The sequence below is a fragment of the Meriones unguiculatus genome, chromosome 3, assembly GCF_030254825.1.
Source record: "Meriones unguiculatus strain TT.TT164.6M chromosome 3, Bangor_MerUng_6.1, whole genome shotgun sequence".
NCBI lineage: Eukaryota > Metazoa > Chordata > Mammalia > Rodentia > Muridae > Meriones > Meriones unguiculatus.
In genome coordinates, this window is record NC_083351.1 from 57,161,613 (window position 1) to 57,177,998 (window position 16,386).

Here is a 16,386-nt window from a genome sequence, read left to right on the forward strand (position 1 = left end):
GAGCTTTCGGTGGTAAGTTGGTTATGTGGGCAACCCTCAGAAGCGCAGTTGGTGTCTATGAAAAAGAGGCCAGAGAGCTGCCTCATCTCATTCACCGCCACACAGCGAGGAGGCACCAACCGCGGACCGGAAGGCAAGCCACGGGGCACCAGATCTGCGAGCAGCTTGACTTAAGACTTCCCGGCCTCAAAAACTGAGCAAGTTTCTACTGTTTACGGCATTTTGTTAAAGCAGCCTAAACAAAGATGTCCGTAAGGTCGGAGTCCTCCAAAAGAACTGTCCGTAAGGATGGAAAGGATTCCTTTCCTATCTAAGTGGGAGCCGCCAGGTCGTGTGGTTATTGAGTCTCGGCTAAGGGAGATTTTTTTCACGTTTCATTTTATTCAAATTTAGACGTATACAGTGACATAGGGTGAATGATGACACCACAGATAGAGACAGTTTCCATCACTGCAAGTGTCCCCTCGTTCCTGTCTGGCCTACACTGTGTCCAGGTGCCCGCTCCCAGCTTCAGGACCTCCCTCCCCTCAGCTTCGAGATCCCTCAAGGGGAGCTGAGATAATCCTGTTTTTCTGTTCACTTCCTCTGCTCTGACATGGAGAATCATTTGATAGTCCACATCCTCAGTTACATGATGAGCTGAGCGAGGCATCATGGGAGGGGTGACAAGAGGAAAAATCTCACGTGTGTGCAGTTTTTAGCTAATTGCGTACACTGGTGAGGTGCATAAGGGGTGACATAATTCCATTGAGGTAGCTGGCATATCTGTTACCTCAAACACCTACCACTTGCTCAAAGCCATTTGGGTGGCCTTTGTTAGCCCTTTAGAAGTACACAGCAAGAACCCTAAGCACCCTGGTGTGCTCCGGAGCACTACAGGGTGCTCCTCCCACCCAGCTGCACACTGCACACCTTAACCAGCCTCTGCATAGCCTCACCTGACACCTACACACAAATAACTTACAAATATGCAGATGGAAGCTGGGCATGGTGGCGCATGCCTGTGATCCCAGCACTCAGGGTAGCAGAGGCAGGCGGATCTCTGAGTTCAAGGCCAGCCTGGTCTACAAAGTCCAGGACAGCCAAGGCTACACAGAGATGCTCTGTCTCAGATAGATAGATAGATAGATAGATAGATAGATAGATAGATAGATGTCTGATGTTTATTTCATTTATGTATTTAATCAATATTTATGAGTTTCGTGAATCAGCTGGTATTTTAGTCCTATTTTCTTATCAGTCCTTTTTCTATGTGAATTGTTCTAAGGAAGCTTCAAATTTTAATACCATCTGTGAGTTAAGCCTTTACAAATTGTGTTCAATGACATTCCACGTACAAGATCTAATCTTTCAGTGGTGTCTGTGTTTCAAGTAAAGCCATATACAAGTAGATTTCCGCAAATGCTTACCCTTTCCTGGTATTGTCTTTCAAAGTAAGCCATATCATCCTCACCAGGTTTCCTTAAGGAAGCAATCTGAGTGCTTGGACCTACTAACATGAGAAAAAAATCTCAGTCATGTACTATGACATCACATGTCCCCCAAAAGAGGAGACAGAATTCCTTTATATCAAATAACAGCAGAAATGGCCAAAATGGTCCTAATACTGAATTCTTTCTCTGCAAGAATTCCATCACAAAACAAAAGTCATTTCCAGTAGCAAACATTCTCCTAATATTTAACCGGCTCCTATTTAATAGCACTGCACAGGATTCCACATGAGTGCCCTAGAGAGAGCCAGGCACAGAGATCACACCCAATTCAAGTCATTGAGGGGTTGAGGCAGGAAGAGTTAAAACTGGAGGCCAGCCTGGGCTACCTACAAAGTGAGTTCCGGGCTAGCCTAGGCTATAGACTAAAACACTGTCTCAAAAAGTGGAAGAGAAGGCAACAGATGGCTTGGTAGGTAAAGGTGCTTGCCTCCTACCTGACAAGTTGAGTTCTGCCGCAGGACCTGCATGTTGGAAGGAAAAGCATCAACTTCAGCGGGTAGTCTTCCACATCCACACGCACACCTCTGCACACAGGCAGAGTAGTCCTCTCACCTCCACATGCACGCCCAGCAACTCCCAACTACACACACACACACACACACACACACACACACAAATACACAACTTTCCAACTATTTTTTTTTTTTAACTGTAGTTGAAATTCCTCTAAACTTTTTGAGATGATGCACTGAGGCTTTCTATTAGCAACCACAGAAATGATACTAACTGCTTTGGAGAGTCCCAGAATTAAAACGTACATACGTACGTACGTGTGTGTGTGTGTGTGTGTGTGTGTGTGTGTGTATGTATGTGTGTGTGTGTGTAGGCCAGAGGTTAATGTCAGGTGTCTTCCTCTTCCACTCTCCACTGACCCGGGCTCTTCCTGCCAGTGTAGCTGCTTTTGAGTTACCCCTGCTCCTCGTCGAGGTCCCTGCCGGTAACCCCAATAAAAACTCATTGGTTCGCTAAACCCGACATCGGTGCATCCGTGCTCTCATCTGTTGCCTGGGAAGCAAATCAAGTTCTATACTCTTACTACACCAAAAAAGTACGTCTTGTAACTTGGTTACCATCTGCTAGCGTTTGGGGAGAAGAAGTAGAGGGCTGCTGCATGGCTCTTAGGAACGGGTGATCCATGGCCGTAACTGGAGAATCCAAAACTTCAACGGAGGGTGCGCCTGGAAACAAGACACAAAAAGCAGAAATCTTCGTTGGTAAAGACACAAGCAGTTCATCATTTCTACCCTCAGGGAAATCAGAGTATCAGCAGAACTGCTAGAAAAAAATTCCTGTGCAGTCTTTCGGCTGGCTACGGTAGTGCATGCCTACAGCCCCATACACTTAGGGGGTGAAAAATCAGACCAGTGCCAAGAGCACAGGGAGACCCCGACGCAAAACAAAACACCAAACACGAGTAAGTACAAAAAGAAACCGGAATTTTTATTTTAAATTATGTTTATTTTATGTGTCTGAGTGTTTTGCTTAGTGCCCAGGTGTTAGCCCCCCTTGGAAATGGAGTTACAGTTGTGAGCTGCCATGTAGGTGCTGGGAATCAAGCCCAGGTCCTCTGCAAAAGCAACAAACGCTCTTAACCACTCAGCCATCTCTCCAGCCCAAGGAATCTTAATTTTAACTTCGTATCTGCCACACGAAGAAAAATTGCTTAAAAAAAAAAAGAATTTTTACATTTCTCACAAACTTTTCCACAGGAGGAAAGACTATTAGATACCATTGTAACTATGTCAGGAAAGAAGTACCAGACCCTAACATGGTTATAAAACACTAAAGCAAAGCATTCAGTGTGAGGAGAGCTGAACTTCTAATCTAGAAAACCAGGGAGCTGCTCGGTGTTTGTCAGCTGGACACGACTAGAATCCTCTGAGAAGCGGGAACCTCAGCTGAGGAACTGCCTCCATCAGACTGTCCTGTGGGCGTGTCTGTGGACTACCCTCCCAACTAGAAATGATTGCTGGGACTGGAGAGGTGGCTCAGTGCTTAAGAGTGTTGCTCTTCCAGAGGACCAGAGTTCAGTTCCCAGAACCTGTATCAGGTAGTTCATAAGTGCCTGCAACACCACTCCAGGGAATCTAATGCCTATTCTGGCCTCCAAAGGCACCTGTATGCGTGTGGCTTACACACACACACACACACACCAAAATAAAAACAAATAAATTTATTTATTTTTTTAAAAAATGATAAAGTGTGGAAGAGCCCAGCCTGATGCGGTGGTACTGCCCCTGGGCACATGGTCCTGGGTTGATTATTTATTTGGAGTATTTGTTTCATTTGCTTTGTTAGACAGGGCCTCTCTGTGTAGTCCTGGCTGTCCTTGAACTCACTACATAGAGCAGGCTAGCCTTGAACCCATAGAGATCCCCCTGCCTTGCCTACCCAGTGCTGGGATTAAAGGCGTGAGTCCTCTGGCCTGGGTTGTATGGTATAGAGCAAGCCATGGGAAGGAAGCCAGAAGGCAGTGTCCTTCCGTGGCCTCTGCTTCAGTTTCTGCCTCCAGGTTTCTGCCATGGCCTCCCTCAATGATATATTATCACCTGTAATCCTTTCCCTGCCAAATTGTTTTGGGGCAGCATTTTATCTCAAGCAACAGAAAAGCAAACCAGGACAACTAAGTATGAACAATAAAGCTCTTTCTTCAATGAACAAGGAACTATATGCCACACCCAAACTACAAACTACGAAGACTAACTGCTGAAGGCATTGACTCTTGAGCCAAAAAGAAGGAAGCTACAGAGAAATACATAAAACCATCCTAGCGGGGCTGGAGAGATGGCTCAGTGGTTAAGAGCACTGACTGTTCTTCCAAAGGACCTGGGTTCAATTCCCAGCACCCATACGGCAGCTCACAACTGTCTGTAGCTCCAAGATCTGATACCTTTACACAGACATACTTGCAGGCTAAACACCAATGCACACAAAAAAATAAATAAACATCCTATCTCCTCCCAGACCACCTCAGAAATGAACTGCGGGTCTAACTGGCTGACAAGCTAGTCCTGTCTCCTAGAGTGCGCTGCACAGGAAAACTGCTCCTTCTCCCAGTTCCTGCCCCTTCCTGCCTCCACTCTCCTTCCTGTGACACTGGGACACAGGCTGCTCAGGCCTGCACATTCACATTTGCTACATGGGTCTCCAATGTTACGGGCTCACCTCATTTGTAATTTGGTCTCTAGGTAGACAGTGTGCTGTTGGAAATAAATGGTATCAGGCTAAATTTTATTATTAACCCTATAATTATCGTGGTGGTATTATTTAACCCTCTATCATAATCAATAAGGCATAGACACCTCTTAGATTTTATAATTGCCTTATAAACACCTTGGGCTGGGCAAATAATTCCACCTACATTATCTCAGTAACCTCACCATCCACCTCCCAGCCCCCATCCAATGCTGTCTGCCTTCATCATCCTCATCTGGGCTACCGTCCATCCATAATCCTATAAATACTTGCTTATCTTTCATCTGGATCACTCCTTCCCACGCCACCTTTGGAGTCCTTCCTCTAGGCCCATGGTTTCTTTTCTATGCTAACCCATCATGGCTTCCTCCTCTTTCCTCCCTTCCCGTCTCTCCTTCCCCAAAGCCAGCGAACCTTAGCCACGCCTACCTCCTTCTGTGCTGCCTGGATACAGGCTTTTTTTTATTAACCCATCAGGAATAATGTCTGAGGCAGGTTTACACAGCAAGGATAGGTGTATCTGGGCAGTGACCAGATCTTGAAGGCCCGTAATTAGCATCAACACACGAGCATCAGACCAACCCCCAACAACAGGGCCTGGTGGTCTCCCCCTTGCTCTCACTGCAGGTTCAAATTCTACCAGGCTCCAAGGCCTGACTTCCCAAACTGAATCTCCCAGGGAGAAAAGATGAGAAAGGAAGGAAAAGGAAAAACGGAGGGGAAGGGAGAGAACACCAGAGCATCACAGTAGCAAGTTGCACCCAATAAAGTGGAAGTAACTGTACCATATCAGACGGAAGTGTCGTCCAGCTGCTTCCGTCAGCAGGGACGTGGACTCAGGTTAAGGTAAAGTACTGCACACAGAATAATCTTTTCTCCTGTGCTTTGGAAGTTTTCTATAACAATATGTGGTATAGTGCAACAATTTTTTAAAATAAAAACTAAGGGAAATTTTTCTGGGGGGGGGAAAAGCCTCTAAAGTGCTAACTCCATAAACGTGAGGTTCTGCTACTGTTAGCATCTTGTGCCAACCTCACACTTGAGACCGTCTTCACTTACCGACGCCACTGTCATCTAAGCGCATGTAGCCTTCCGCCAAGGAGCTGAAACCAGTCAGCCCTCCCATTGCTGCGTAAGGGACGTCTTGTCCTACTGGCTTTCCCTGAGCCAATCTTTCTTGGCGGGTTTCCACCACCGTTTCGTGGGCATACGCCGGTTGGCCGCAGGCACAGGTGAAGGAGCTGTGGAAACCTGAACACTTGGAGCCTGAATGAAGGAAGACACAAAGGGCGCAATGTTAAGAGTAAGCAATAAGCTGCCCGCCCTAGGTCATTTATCTTTGCCAGAGCTAGCTGAGGGGAGTCCTCGGGCCTGCATCTCTTATCTGCAGCCACGGCTGTTCTTACAGAAGCTGATGTGGTTAACAAGGTGCTCAGGGAAGTGGGGAAATGCTTCAAAGACCAAATAGGCCCAAAAGACAATGAGTTAAAAACTGGAGTGCCGCCAGGCAGTAGTGACACATGCCATTAATCCCAGCACACAGGAGGTAGGGGGAGGTGGATCTCTGTGAGTTCGAGGCCAGCCTGATCTACAAAGCAAGTCCAAGACAGCCAGGGCTTGTTACACAGAGAAACCCTGTCTCAAAACAAAACAATAAAAACGTTGATTGGAGTGCCAGAAAATGAAGCCCCTTTCCTCAAAGGCTCCGTTAAAGCTGAGTGCTGTGGTGAACGCCTGTATGCCAAGCATTCTGGAGGCCAAGAGGATCACAACTCCCAGGCCAGGCTAGTATACATAGCAAAACCCTGTCGCTAAAAAACAAAATGAAGGCTGGAGAGATGGCTCGGGGGGTTAAAAGCAGGTACTATTCGTGCAGAAGATCTGGGTTCACTTCTCAAAACCCACATGGTGACTCACAACTGTCAATGACTCCAATTCCCGGAGATCTGATGCCCTCTTCTGGCCTTTGCCAGCGCCCAGTACACACACACACACACACACACACACACACACACACACACACACTTTTATTTTTAAAGCAGTCATATTGGAATGGAGACCGGAATACGTGATGTAAAAATCTTTACCCACCCACAGCACTTGTTCCTGAGTATGGGAAGCAAAGCTTCTAAGTTTTATACAACTAAGCACACATTGACTCCTGCTACTGTCAGTAAACATGTTTCTCGGGTTGAGTGCCCTTTATCCAGACTGCTTGCAGCCAGAAATGCTTCGGCTCCCTTTATGGATTTGGAACTGACTGAGCACCCGTAGTCAGAAAACATCAAGTGTTTGTTGGGTTGCGTATCTTTTTTAATTATAAAATTCCTTTTTAAAACCCTGAGGGTATAGCTCAGTGGCAGAGGGCTTGCCTAGCATTTGTGAGACCTTGGGATCAGTGGCCAGTATCTACACACACACCCCCAAAGCAAAACGGAATCAGGCTGGCTAAACTCTCAGTATCAAAAACATTTTTATTCTTTTTTAGATTTATTTTGGTGCGTGAGTGATTGCCTGAGTGTGTGAATGAGCACAGTGTTTGTGCCTGTGAATGTTGCAAGCTGCCATGTGACTGCTGAACTGAACCCAGGTCCTCTCGAAGAACTGCAAATGCTCTTTAGTGCTGAGCCGTCACTCCAAACCCTATTACTGAAAATGTCTAACCAGAGCTGGAGAGATGGGGCAGTGGTTAAGAGCACTTATTGCTCTTCTAAGAGGACCTGGTTTAATTCCAGCAGCTCACAACCATCTCTAACTCCAGGTCCAGGGTCTCTGGCACCCTCTTCTGGGCCCCACATGTACCAAGTATACATGTGGTGCGCAGACATACATGTAGACAAAGTACCCCACACATAAAATTAAATTAATTTTAGAAGAAAACTTCAGAGCTGAGCAGTGGTGGTGCGTGCCTGTAATCCCAGCACTCAGGCGGCAGAGGCAGGTGGAGCTCTGAGTTCGAGGCCAGCCTGTGTCAGGTGCACTGAGGGAAGGCGCGTCTCTGTATATTCAGTGGCTGATTCTGTGTTGGCAAAGAGCTATGTCCCATCACCAGTCACATAGTTTGTACATATTTGTTCTTCCTTACCTGCCCAGAGCAATCGAGAATTGTTATCTGAAAGCCAATAAATAAAGAGCTGGTGGCCAACACTTGAGCAGGAAGGGAGGGCTGAACTTCAGTGAAGAGAATTCCTCTTCAGTGGGAGAAGGAGGAGACATGGGATCCACCCACGTGACGTGGGAAGGAACAGATGAACCAGGGCTGAGAGAGGTCAAGAACTAGCCACATGGCCGTTCATTGGCTAGAATAGTCGGTGAAGTTAAAGGAGCTAGCCGAGAGTCTGCCTAGCTAAAGGCTTAAGCTTTAATAAATATTAATAAGTCTCTGTGTCATTATTTAACCACTGGTGGGTCCAGAAAGTCCCGCTATAAGTCTGGTCTACGGAGCCAGTTCTAGGACAGCCAGGGCTACACAAAGAAACCCTGCTCCAAAGAGAAAAAAAGAAAGGAAGGAAGGAAGGAAGGAAGGAAGGAAGGAAGGAAGGAAAGAAGGAAGGAAGGAAGGAAGGAAGGAAAAAAAGAAGGAAACGAAAGGAAAAGCAAGCAAGCAAACTTTTAATCAGGTAGTGTCTAGTAATTCTTTAAAATCTAATCAATCACAATTACTTAAATTATTTAAATTCTACGACACTGCAACTTTATAAACATTCCAAGAACTGAGTATCTACCCATTGAATTTTGCTTTGTAGATAAATATTGACTCCGTAGCTAAATAAACTGTTGTAAAAATTCATTAAGTATTTAACAAAAGCTGGATGGTGGTGGTGCACGCCTGTAATCCCAGCACTCAGGGAGGCAGAGGCAGGCAGATCTCTCTGAGGTTAGCCAGCTCTACAAAGTGAGTCTGGGACAGCCAGGGCTACAGTGAGAAACCTCATCTCAAAAAAAGCAAAAAATGACAACAACAACCAAAAGGATTTAATAAGAAATTAAAGCAGTCTGTAAGCGTGTAAGAACAGAACTCACAGGCATTGCATGTGAAGCCACGTGCAGCGGTGTGCTGGTCAGCAAAGTGCTTGCACCTGCAGCGGATGGGCTGGGTGCCGTTCAGAGGGACATAGTGGTAAGCCTGGCACTGGCACCTCGGCACTTGGCAAGGCAGGTCGATGGGGCGCTCCTGGGGAACTGTTTCAAAGTCAGTCTTATGCTGTTTATACCTTTAAAACACAGAAACACAACTTGGATATTGTCAAACATTACAATTTATCGTTAATAGATGCACACGTAATTATTTTGATTCTGTTTTATCTTCATATTTGCTTTAATGGGGTAAAATAAACACTCCCACCCACCTGTGCATTTCTCTCAGCTTTGGTCAGTAATCTTCACTTTTTTTTGGATTTTAAGTTTTGGTTATTTAAAGTTTCGCAACCATATAAAGAAATATAATCCCTTAAAATACTTGTCATTGCAGTTCTTTAGTCGAAGTGCATATCCTCAGTGACTGAAAACGTTCCTTTTTTGGGGACTGTGCTGGAAATCAAACCCAAGGCACCATGTATGCTGAGCAAATGTTCCACTACTAACTTATAACCAGCCATACAAAACAGCTCTTTATAAACATGCTTTCTCTCAAGTCGGCTGTGGCAGCATCCCCCTGCGAGCTCGGCTTTCAGAAGGTGGAGGCAGGAAGATCACGAGTGTGAGGCCAGCCTGGGCTATACAGCAAGACCCTGGCAAAAAGCTAAAGTGTTTTGGGAGTGGCGAGACAGAAAAGGTGTTTGCTGCCAAATCTGATGACCATATTTTCATACCGACAACCTATATGGTGAGAGGAGCGAACCACCTCCTTTAATTGTCCTCTGCACATCCACACTACACTGTGTCCTGACAGGCCTGTGTCCTCATGCTCTCTCTCTCTCTCTCTCTCTCTCTCTCTCTCTCTGTGTCTGTCTGTCTGTCTCTATCTATCTATCTCTCTCCCTCTCGCTTGCTCCCGCTCTCCCTGTCTCTGTCTCTCATACACACACGCACACACACTCGGTAAAATTATATAAAATTCCACACAGCAAGAAAACTAAAGAAGGCCTCTGAGAGGCCTCAGCCGGTAAAGGCTCTTGCTGCCAGACCTAACGCCCTGAGTTTGATCCTCTGGACCCATTGACCTCCACCCTCTCTTTAGAAAGAAACCTTTATAGAGTCACAATACTACATATAAGATATTTAAACACTGAAGTGGTTAAAGCCAAGGAAAGAACAGGAACTGGAGTCCCCTCTTATGTAGCCTGCCTTTCTGCCTGGCACACCTCGGGGTCTCTCGGCTTCAAGAACAACACTGAACACCATGGGACTAGCTGGAACACAGAGCAATTATTAAAAACTTGCCTTGAGATTCCTAAAAGCCACATGCATACACATTTCCCGTGATTCACTTGTGAAAAAGCAGTGCTATATTTTCTGCTTACACAGAACATACAACTAAGTAACAATGTAACAAGAAAATTTCACAGATAAAATGAAAAGCACAATCAGCAGCAGGCTCTGGGTGCTAAGTGTTCTACTTTTCTACATATTTCCTGTGCCCTTAATAGCTAGGTTTCACTTTTATAAACAGAAAAAAACATACGTTGGATAGGAATTTTATTAAGTGATGAATACTACAGAAAAATTTTCCTTGTCGTTGTTGAGTTGGACTGAGGGTCATTTTCAGGCTGCACAAACTCCACATAGAATTAAATGTTCATTAAATTGCTCACAAGCACAAATTATAAGACTACCACAAATTTGCCCAACCCCCTCAGTTTCAAAAGATATCAACATGTAACCATCATCCTCCATTTCTCCATAGTGTTTTTAGTTATGGTTTCAAGGTAAGTTTAAAGCCAATCTATGTACATTACTCATCCTAGCAACTGCCTAACAACTTCTGGCAAACTGAAACTCTGTAAATAGCAACCAGACAAAGAGTCGCTCAGAAAGAGCCTCAGAGGCTGCTGTTGAAACAGGGTGGTTCTCCTTCAATGCATTCCTTAGACCGAAAAGCTAGACCTGGTCCCTAAATATGGGTACCAGGCTTGGTGGGTTTTCGTCTTGTACTTTTTGCGAAGCAGTTTGATCATGTTGTTATTTCCAACTGTGAGATGATAGAGAAACAGGAAGGAATAGCACATGCATGACAAAATAAACAACAGACGTTATGACTGGCCCCTCATATCCATCCTCTGGGTGATGTTCTTGAACACAACAACTTGAAGTCAAAAGGATTTGCATTTTTGTTTGTTCAGGGTGTGGGGCCAGGTACCGTGGTGCATGCCTGTAATCCCAGCACCTGGGAGGCAGAAAAGTCATGAGTCTGAAGCTAGTTGAGGATTACACCCCAAGTTCCAGGCCAGCCTGGGCTAATGATGGGACCCTCTCTCCAAGAAATGAGCAAACAAATAGAGAAAGAAAAACTCCAATCCAGTGCTCCCTGAGGGTGGGGGGTGTGATTCCTACCTGAGGAGTGGGTCTACTGGTGGGTAAAAAGCCTGACCGGCATGGATCAGTGTGACACTGAGTGTCTACCTATCTAATAATAGGACCAGCAGATGCTGCTTTCACCAAACTGAAAGACCCGTTGTCCTGTGTCACCAACGGCAAGACAAGAGCTGCTCATGGTGACAGACTGTTGAGTTTAACAGGGAAGGAAAGCTCGTTGTAGTTCTACTGTGCTACGTAAATGCCAGCATCAACTGTTTCTTGATCTTATTGCTGTTACGTAAAGAAGGAAGATATGTTTTTGCTGTAGTTTTAATTTTCTAGCCATCAGAAAAGAAGTGATAAAGTGGGTTGGAGAAATGGCTCAGTAGTCAGGCACGCACACGGCTCTTGAAGACGCTGGCTCCCATCTCAGGTGGCTCACAGCCATTTGGAGCTCAGCTCCAGGCAGATCTGATGCCTCAGGCTTCAGCAGTCACCTGCACATACCCACCCAGACAGACAGACAGACACACACACACACACACACACACACACACACACACACACACTTTAAAAATAAAAAGTTAAAAAAAGAAGATGATACAATATCTTACCTATGTGTACAAAAACAGGGTGTCTCTGGGCCAACAAGTTTACAATCCATTCCTGTTGGTGATCGCCAGCTCACAAACAGTCTGTTCTGTAAACGCATGGGTAAAACTTTTTTCTTGTATTCTTCGTATTCTTCAGGAGTAAAAAGTTTCCCTCCATCATCCTCACCAACAATTCTACAACAACAACAAGCATTGCTTGTTAATTAACCCTTGAGTATTTTCCAGGCCAAAAATACCAAACTCTAAAATTAAATTATTCTTGTATATTTAAATAAAAAGTGGCTTTGACTTTGGATTTTTGACTTTGAATGCAAATACACAGCCAAATTTCAAACAGTAACAATACAACTTTTGCTTCTGATGGAGTTCGGCATGTACAAGCAGAGATGTCATTCCCACCATCCCGAATATTCTTCCCTCATTCCAGGAGCCTCCTTCTCTGCCTTGAGAGAAGGGACATATTTCTCTCTGAAGACTCAACAGCCCAGAGAAGAATCTACACAAACAAGTCTTCCTAAGTTCCCTGGTTCATTAGGTCATACTCTTTTATCCTACAGTCATTTTTCTCCATGGCTGCACACTATTCAACAGACCTCAGCATGAAGGTACAGGATTTCCTGTGTGTTTATTTTCTTCCACTCCCACTCTGTGTAAAACTTGGCTCTGTAAGCTTTTGCCTGGTCAACCTTCCTTTTTAAAACAGGACTTCACTGATTGTGGTTCAACTGGGAAATGTCTCCCACAGATTCTCGTATCTGAACACTTGGTCCCCAGGTGACTTGGTCCCCAGGTAGTGGCACTATTTGGTGAGGTTAGGGGACCATTAGGAGGTGCAGCCTTGCTGGAAGACGTCCACTACTCAGGGGCAGCTTTGAGGGACCATAGCTTTCTCCACTTCCTGCTCTCTCCCTTCTCTGCTTCCTGTGTGAAGACAAAGCATGGTCAGCCATCTTCATGTCTTGCTACCACACCACTCCTGCCCATCTGGAGCCATTTCTTTGGACCATGATATTTTATGATGGCAACAGAGAAGTAGCTGCACCCATATCAAGGTTTGCCAGCGGAGAATCATCACATACCCACGTCAATTTCTCCTTTAATTCTGAAACAAACATTCATTCTTCTCATTAAAAGCTAGAGCCTAAGCCAGATGGGGTTTCACTCCTGGAATCCTGTCCAAAAAGGCTGAGGCAGGAAGACGAGTTGGAGGCCAGACTGGACTGCACAGCAAGACCCTGTCTCAAGAAAATAAAAATCTTGAGCTTAAACTGCTAAAAATTATGTTTTCATCCTTTAAAAACAGTACCTAAAATTAAAAATACATCAATGTAGAAGCCAGCATAACTGCTTGCCATACCTGACCTCTGACCTATGGACAGAAGCTGAAGGTCATGTGATCTCTGAAAACATGCTTTGATTTACACAAGCTCAAACTCATGGTATGTCGTGGTGATCAGATGTTTCAAAGTGTAATTTGATTTTATGGGAAAAAACATCCTGCAGTATTTCTATGAGAAAAAAATTTGCTTTGGGAGAATAAAGAAAAAATACATTTAAAAAAGTAAATAAAAATTGCTCAAAGTGGAAGAAATTTCTCTTTGAAAATATCTCCCTTTAATTCCCAAGAAGTGTTGTTTATACGGTTTTTTTGTACATTACACACTTTTTCATATTTTGAAGTAGCTAGTTGTAGTAGAAAATAGAAACCCAATTCATAGGCTATACAATCAGCACAATCTTCCTCCTTCTTGTTTTTATGTAAACTTTTAAAAACCTGCAAATATAATACAAGTCACACACTAAGATTAACCAAAGTCTATACATCTCATAGACTTTTGCAAAGTTGGAATGGCCATTCTGAAGCTTTACACTTACACTATTTAGTATATTTTATGCACTTATCCACCAAGAAAACAAACAAAAAACTGCATGACAGTTAGAACTGGAAAGACAGCTCTGTATCTTCCTTCGCTGCTTGTGCCTGTTGCCTGCTCTCTGTTCTTCCCCTGTTGCTTACCTTTCTTTTTCTCCCCTTTATTTGCTTTGATTGTTCTCTCCTTTGCTTACTCTAGATACACAATAGGTTTTTTTAATGCACTTTTTCTGAGATAAGGTTTTAATTATAGCCATCAAAGAATACCAGCAGTACCAGAAAGAGTGAGGGATAAATGCAAACAGAACAGCTCAAACTTTATTGTATGTCCCCTGTCTCCAGGGCATCTTGCTCGCCTGCTGAATTGAGTTACTGAATCTGGGTAAGTCTGAGATCCTGCTTTTTTAGTAAGCCCCAGGTACCCCAACTTTTGACACTGAGTAGAAAGACTGTATACTCCCTCCCAGGTGCCTCCCACCAAAGGCAAGTCAAAATTCAAGAAAACTGGGGAGGCTTTTGCCTTGGCATTTTTTATGTTTGTTGCAGAACCCAGGGCTTTGCACTTAACTGGGCAATGATTGTACCCCAAGCTACATCTCAGCCCTTCGTTTTTTCAGCAGTTTCTCACTATGTGGTTTAAACTGACCTTGAACTCACTACCCTCCCAGACATCGCCTCAGGGCTGAAATTACAGGCCTGGGCCCTGACAGTAGGAAGGTTTGTTTGTGTTAGGGATCGTTTTCGAAGCCTTCCCCATATATAACCCTTTTATATCTAGGAGCCCAAGTCCTCATGTTTCTAAATCTAGTTGACTGTAAAGGACATGATGATCTCTCCTAAATGGACATGTTCCATGATATTTATACTTGCAAAGGTCACCTTCCACAGGCCCGTCCCTAGCATTTCCTGGACAAGAGAAGAGTGAAAGTTTAAGGAAAAGCCAGAGAGCAAAACCTGTGAAGCCAGCCCTGCTCTGGGTAGGAGGGAAGTATGTGGTGAATGCGAGGGCTGTGTGCTGGCTCGGTTTATGTCAACTCAACACGAGCCAGAGTCAGACAGAACTCGCTCCCCGCTCCTTATATTGGCCTGTGGGCAAGCCTGTGGTTTGACTGCAGACTGTCGTAAGAGAGCCCCGCTCACTGTGGGCGGTGCCACTCCTGGGCGGTGCCTACAGTGCTACTATAAGCAAGCAGGCTGGGCCTGCCGCCAGCAGCAAAGCAGCAAGCCGCTCCGACGGTGCCGCAGCAGCCCCTGCCCTGTCCGCCTCGGGAAATGGAGCACGAGGTACAAGCTGAAAGAAACCCTTTTCTCCTCAGGCTGTTTTTGATTGTGATGTTTTATCACAGCAATAGAAACCTAAGACGGACTAATCAAGCTGTTCCTTCTTGCTTTTCCTTTTAAGACTCTTCAGACAGCTCTAAGCATTACCCCAGACCACACTAGTGGGGCATGCCTAGACACCCTTGGACGACCTGGGAGAAGCTCCACACATTCGGCCTTTCCTTCATCGTCCTGCCAAGTCGTCTGCAGCCCCCATTCTCCCCAGTTTCCCAACTGTCAAAAAGAAACCTTTCTTAGGAGATGCGGACTCGGAGGCAGATGCATCAGCCTTTGTGCGACCTCCAGCCAAAGGAGCAAGCAGCTGTGTCCCCAGCTTTGGGAGAGGAGTCTCAGAAACTCAGCCCTAAACCACCCCCCTGGGCTTGGGGGCATTCAGCAGTTCACGCCTTACCCATCACCGAATTAATGTGCACATTGACGTCTATTCGCTTTTATAGGCCCCAAGTGGTCAATATGTAATTCTTCAATTGTCACCAAGAGAAATAAAAAAGGACCCACTATAGAGGTAGTTAATCATCCCTTTTGGCGAGGGAGACTCAGAAGAGATTCACTACAGAATAGAACCGTGTGTCATCACATTTAATTACAGAAGATGAAATGTGAAATTATTCCAGGCCTCTCGAACAGCCCAGGAACGGACTCCCGGAGCCCTACTGCGTTCGCCTGCCGGGTCCCTGCTGGTCCCGGATGCTCCGATGACAGAGACTTAGACGGGAATCGGAGCCCGCCCCACGGAGCAGAGTTAAGGCCTCACCTCCGGTATTCTAGGTACTCGTCCACCGCGGCCGCGCCACCGGGAGGCAACGTCAGCCGCTCCATGGCCGCGGGAAACGAAAGGAGCCCTTGCCTCGAGCCCTGAGTCCGCCCTACCGCGGCCAGGCAGGATCCGCCAGACCTGCGCGAGCACCAGCCATGCCACCAGAAACTGCCCAGCCTCGCCGGGACCCGCAGGCCACGCCCCAAGCCCCGCCCTCGGCCCAGGACACGCCCATCTGTCCACCCACTTAGTTTTCCCTCCTCATTCCCGCCCTCGTCCCCCTAGGCTCCGCCCCCTTTCTCAGCTCCTCCCCAATAAACCTGGAGTTCTCCCCTGGCTCCGCCCTCTTAGCTCCGCCCTCGCCACACCCCTCTTTAGCGCCACGCCCTGCTCCTGCACTCCGTGAGTCCTAGAGGATGCCATGCTCCTCCCTTGCACCGCGCCCTCCCTGGCCACGCCCCGCTCTGCCCCGCCCCCTGCCGCTCACGGCCAAATGTCTGGTGACTGCACGCGTGCCTCACACGTCTGCCCGCGGATGCTCTGTGGGCCTTTACTCCAACTAAGCTTGAGTACTGTCGCCCTACCCGTTCCCTGAGCCCTAAAAACCGGCTTCTCCGGCACAGTCCCACGTCGGAAAAGAGATGCTGTGCACCCTCA

At 46.1% G+C, this 16,386-nt stretch overlaps 1 protein-coding gene across 5 annotated transcripts in view; it reads right to left on the minus strand.

The window, feature by feature from the left end:
* Positions 1 to 16,386, minus strand: part of Fam221a (family with sequence similarity 221 member A) — an 83,681-nt gene that overhangs the window by 5,177 nt on the left and 62,118 nt on the right. The window contains exons 1-7 of one of the 5 annotated variants that reach the window (XM_060380026.1): positions 15,727 to 15,907; positions 11,759 to 11,932; positions 8,712 to 8,902; positions 5,748 to 5,954; positions 2,564 to 2,671; positions 1,928 to 1,954; positions 1,410 to 1,489 (exon numbers count right to left, since the gene is read on the minus strand). In XM_060380026.1, the coding sequence (XP_060236009.1) occupies positions 1,410 to 1,489; positions 1,928 to 1,954; positions 2,564 to 2,671; positions 5,748 to 5,954; positions 8,712 to 8,902; positions 11,759 to 11,932; positions 15,727 to 15,791 (852 nt within the window). In that variant the 5' untranslated portion in view covers positions 15,792 to 15,907. Of the gene's footprint in view, positions 1 to 1,409; positions 1,493 to 1,927; positions 1,955 to 2,563; positions 2,672 to 5,747; positions 5,955 to 8,711; positions 8,903 to 11,758; positions 11,933 to 15,726; positions 15,908 to 16,386 lie in introns of those variants that run through there. The other 4 variants (XM_060380025.1, XM_060380029.1, XM_060380028.1 and 1 more) reach the window with 4 other exon arrangements.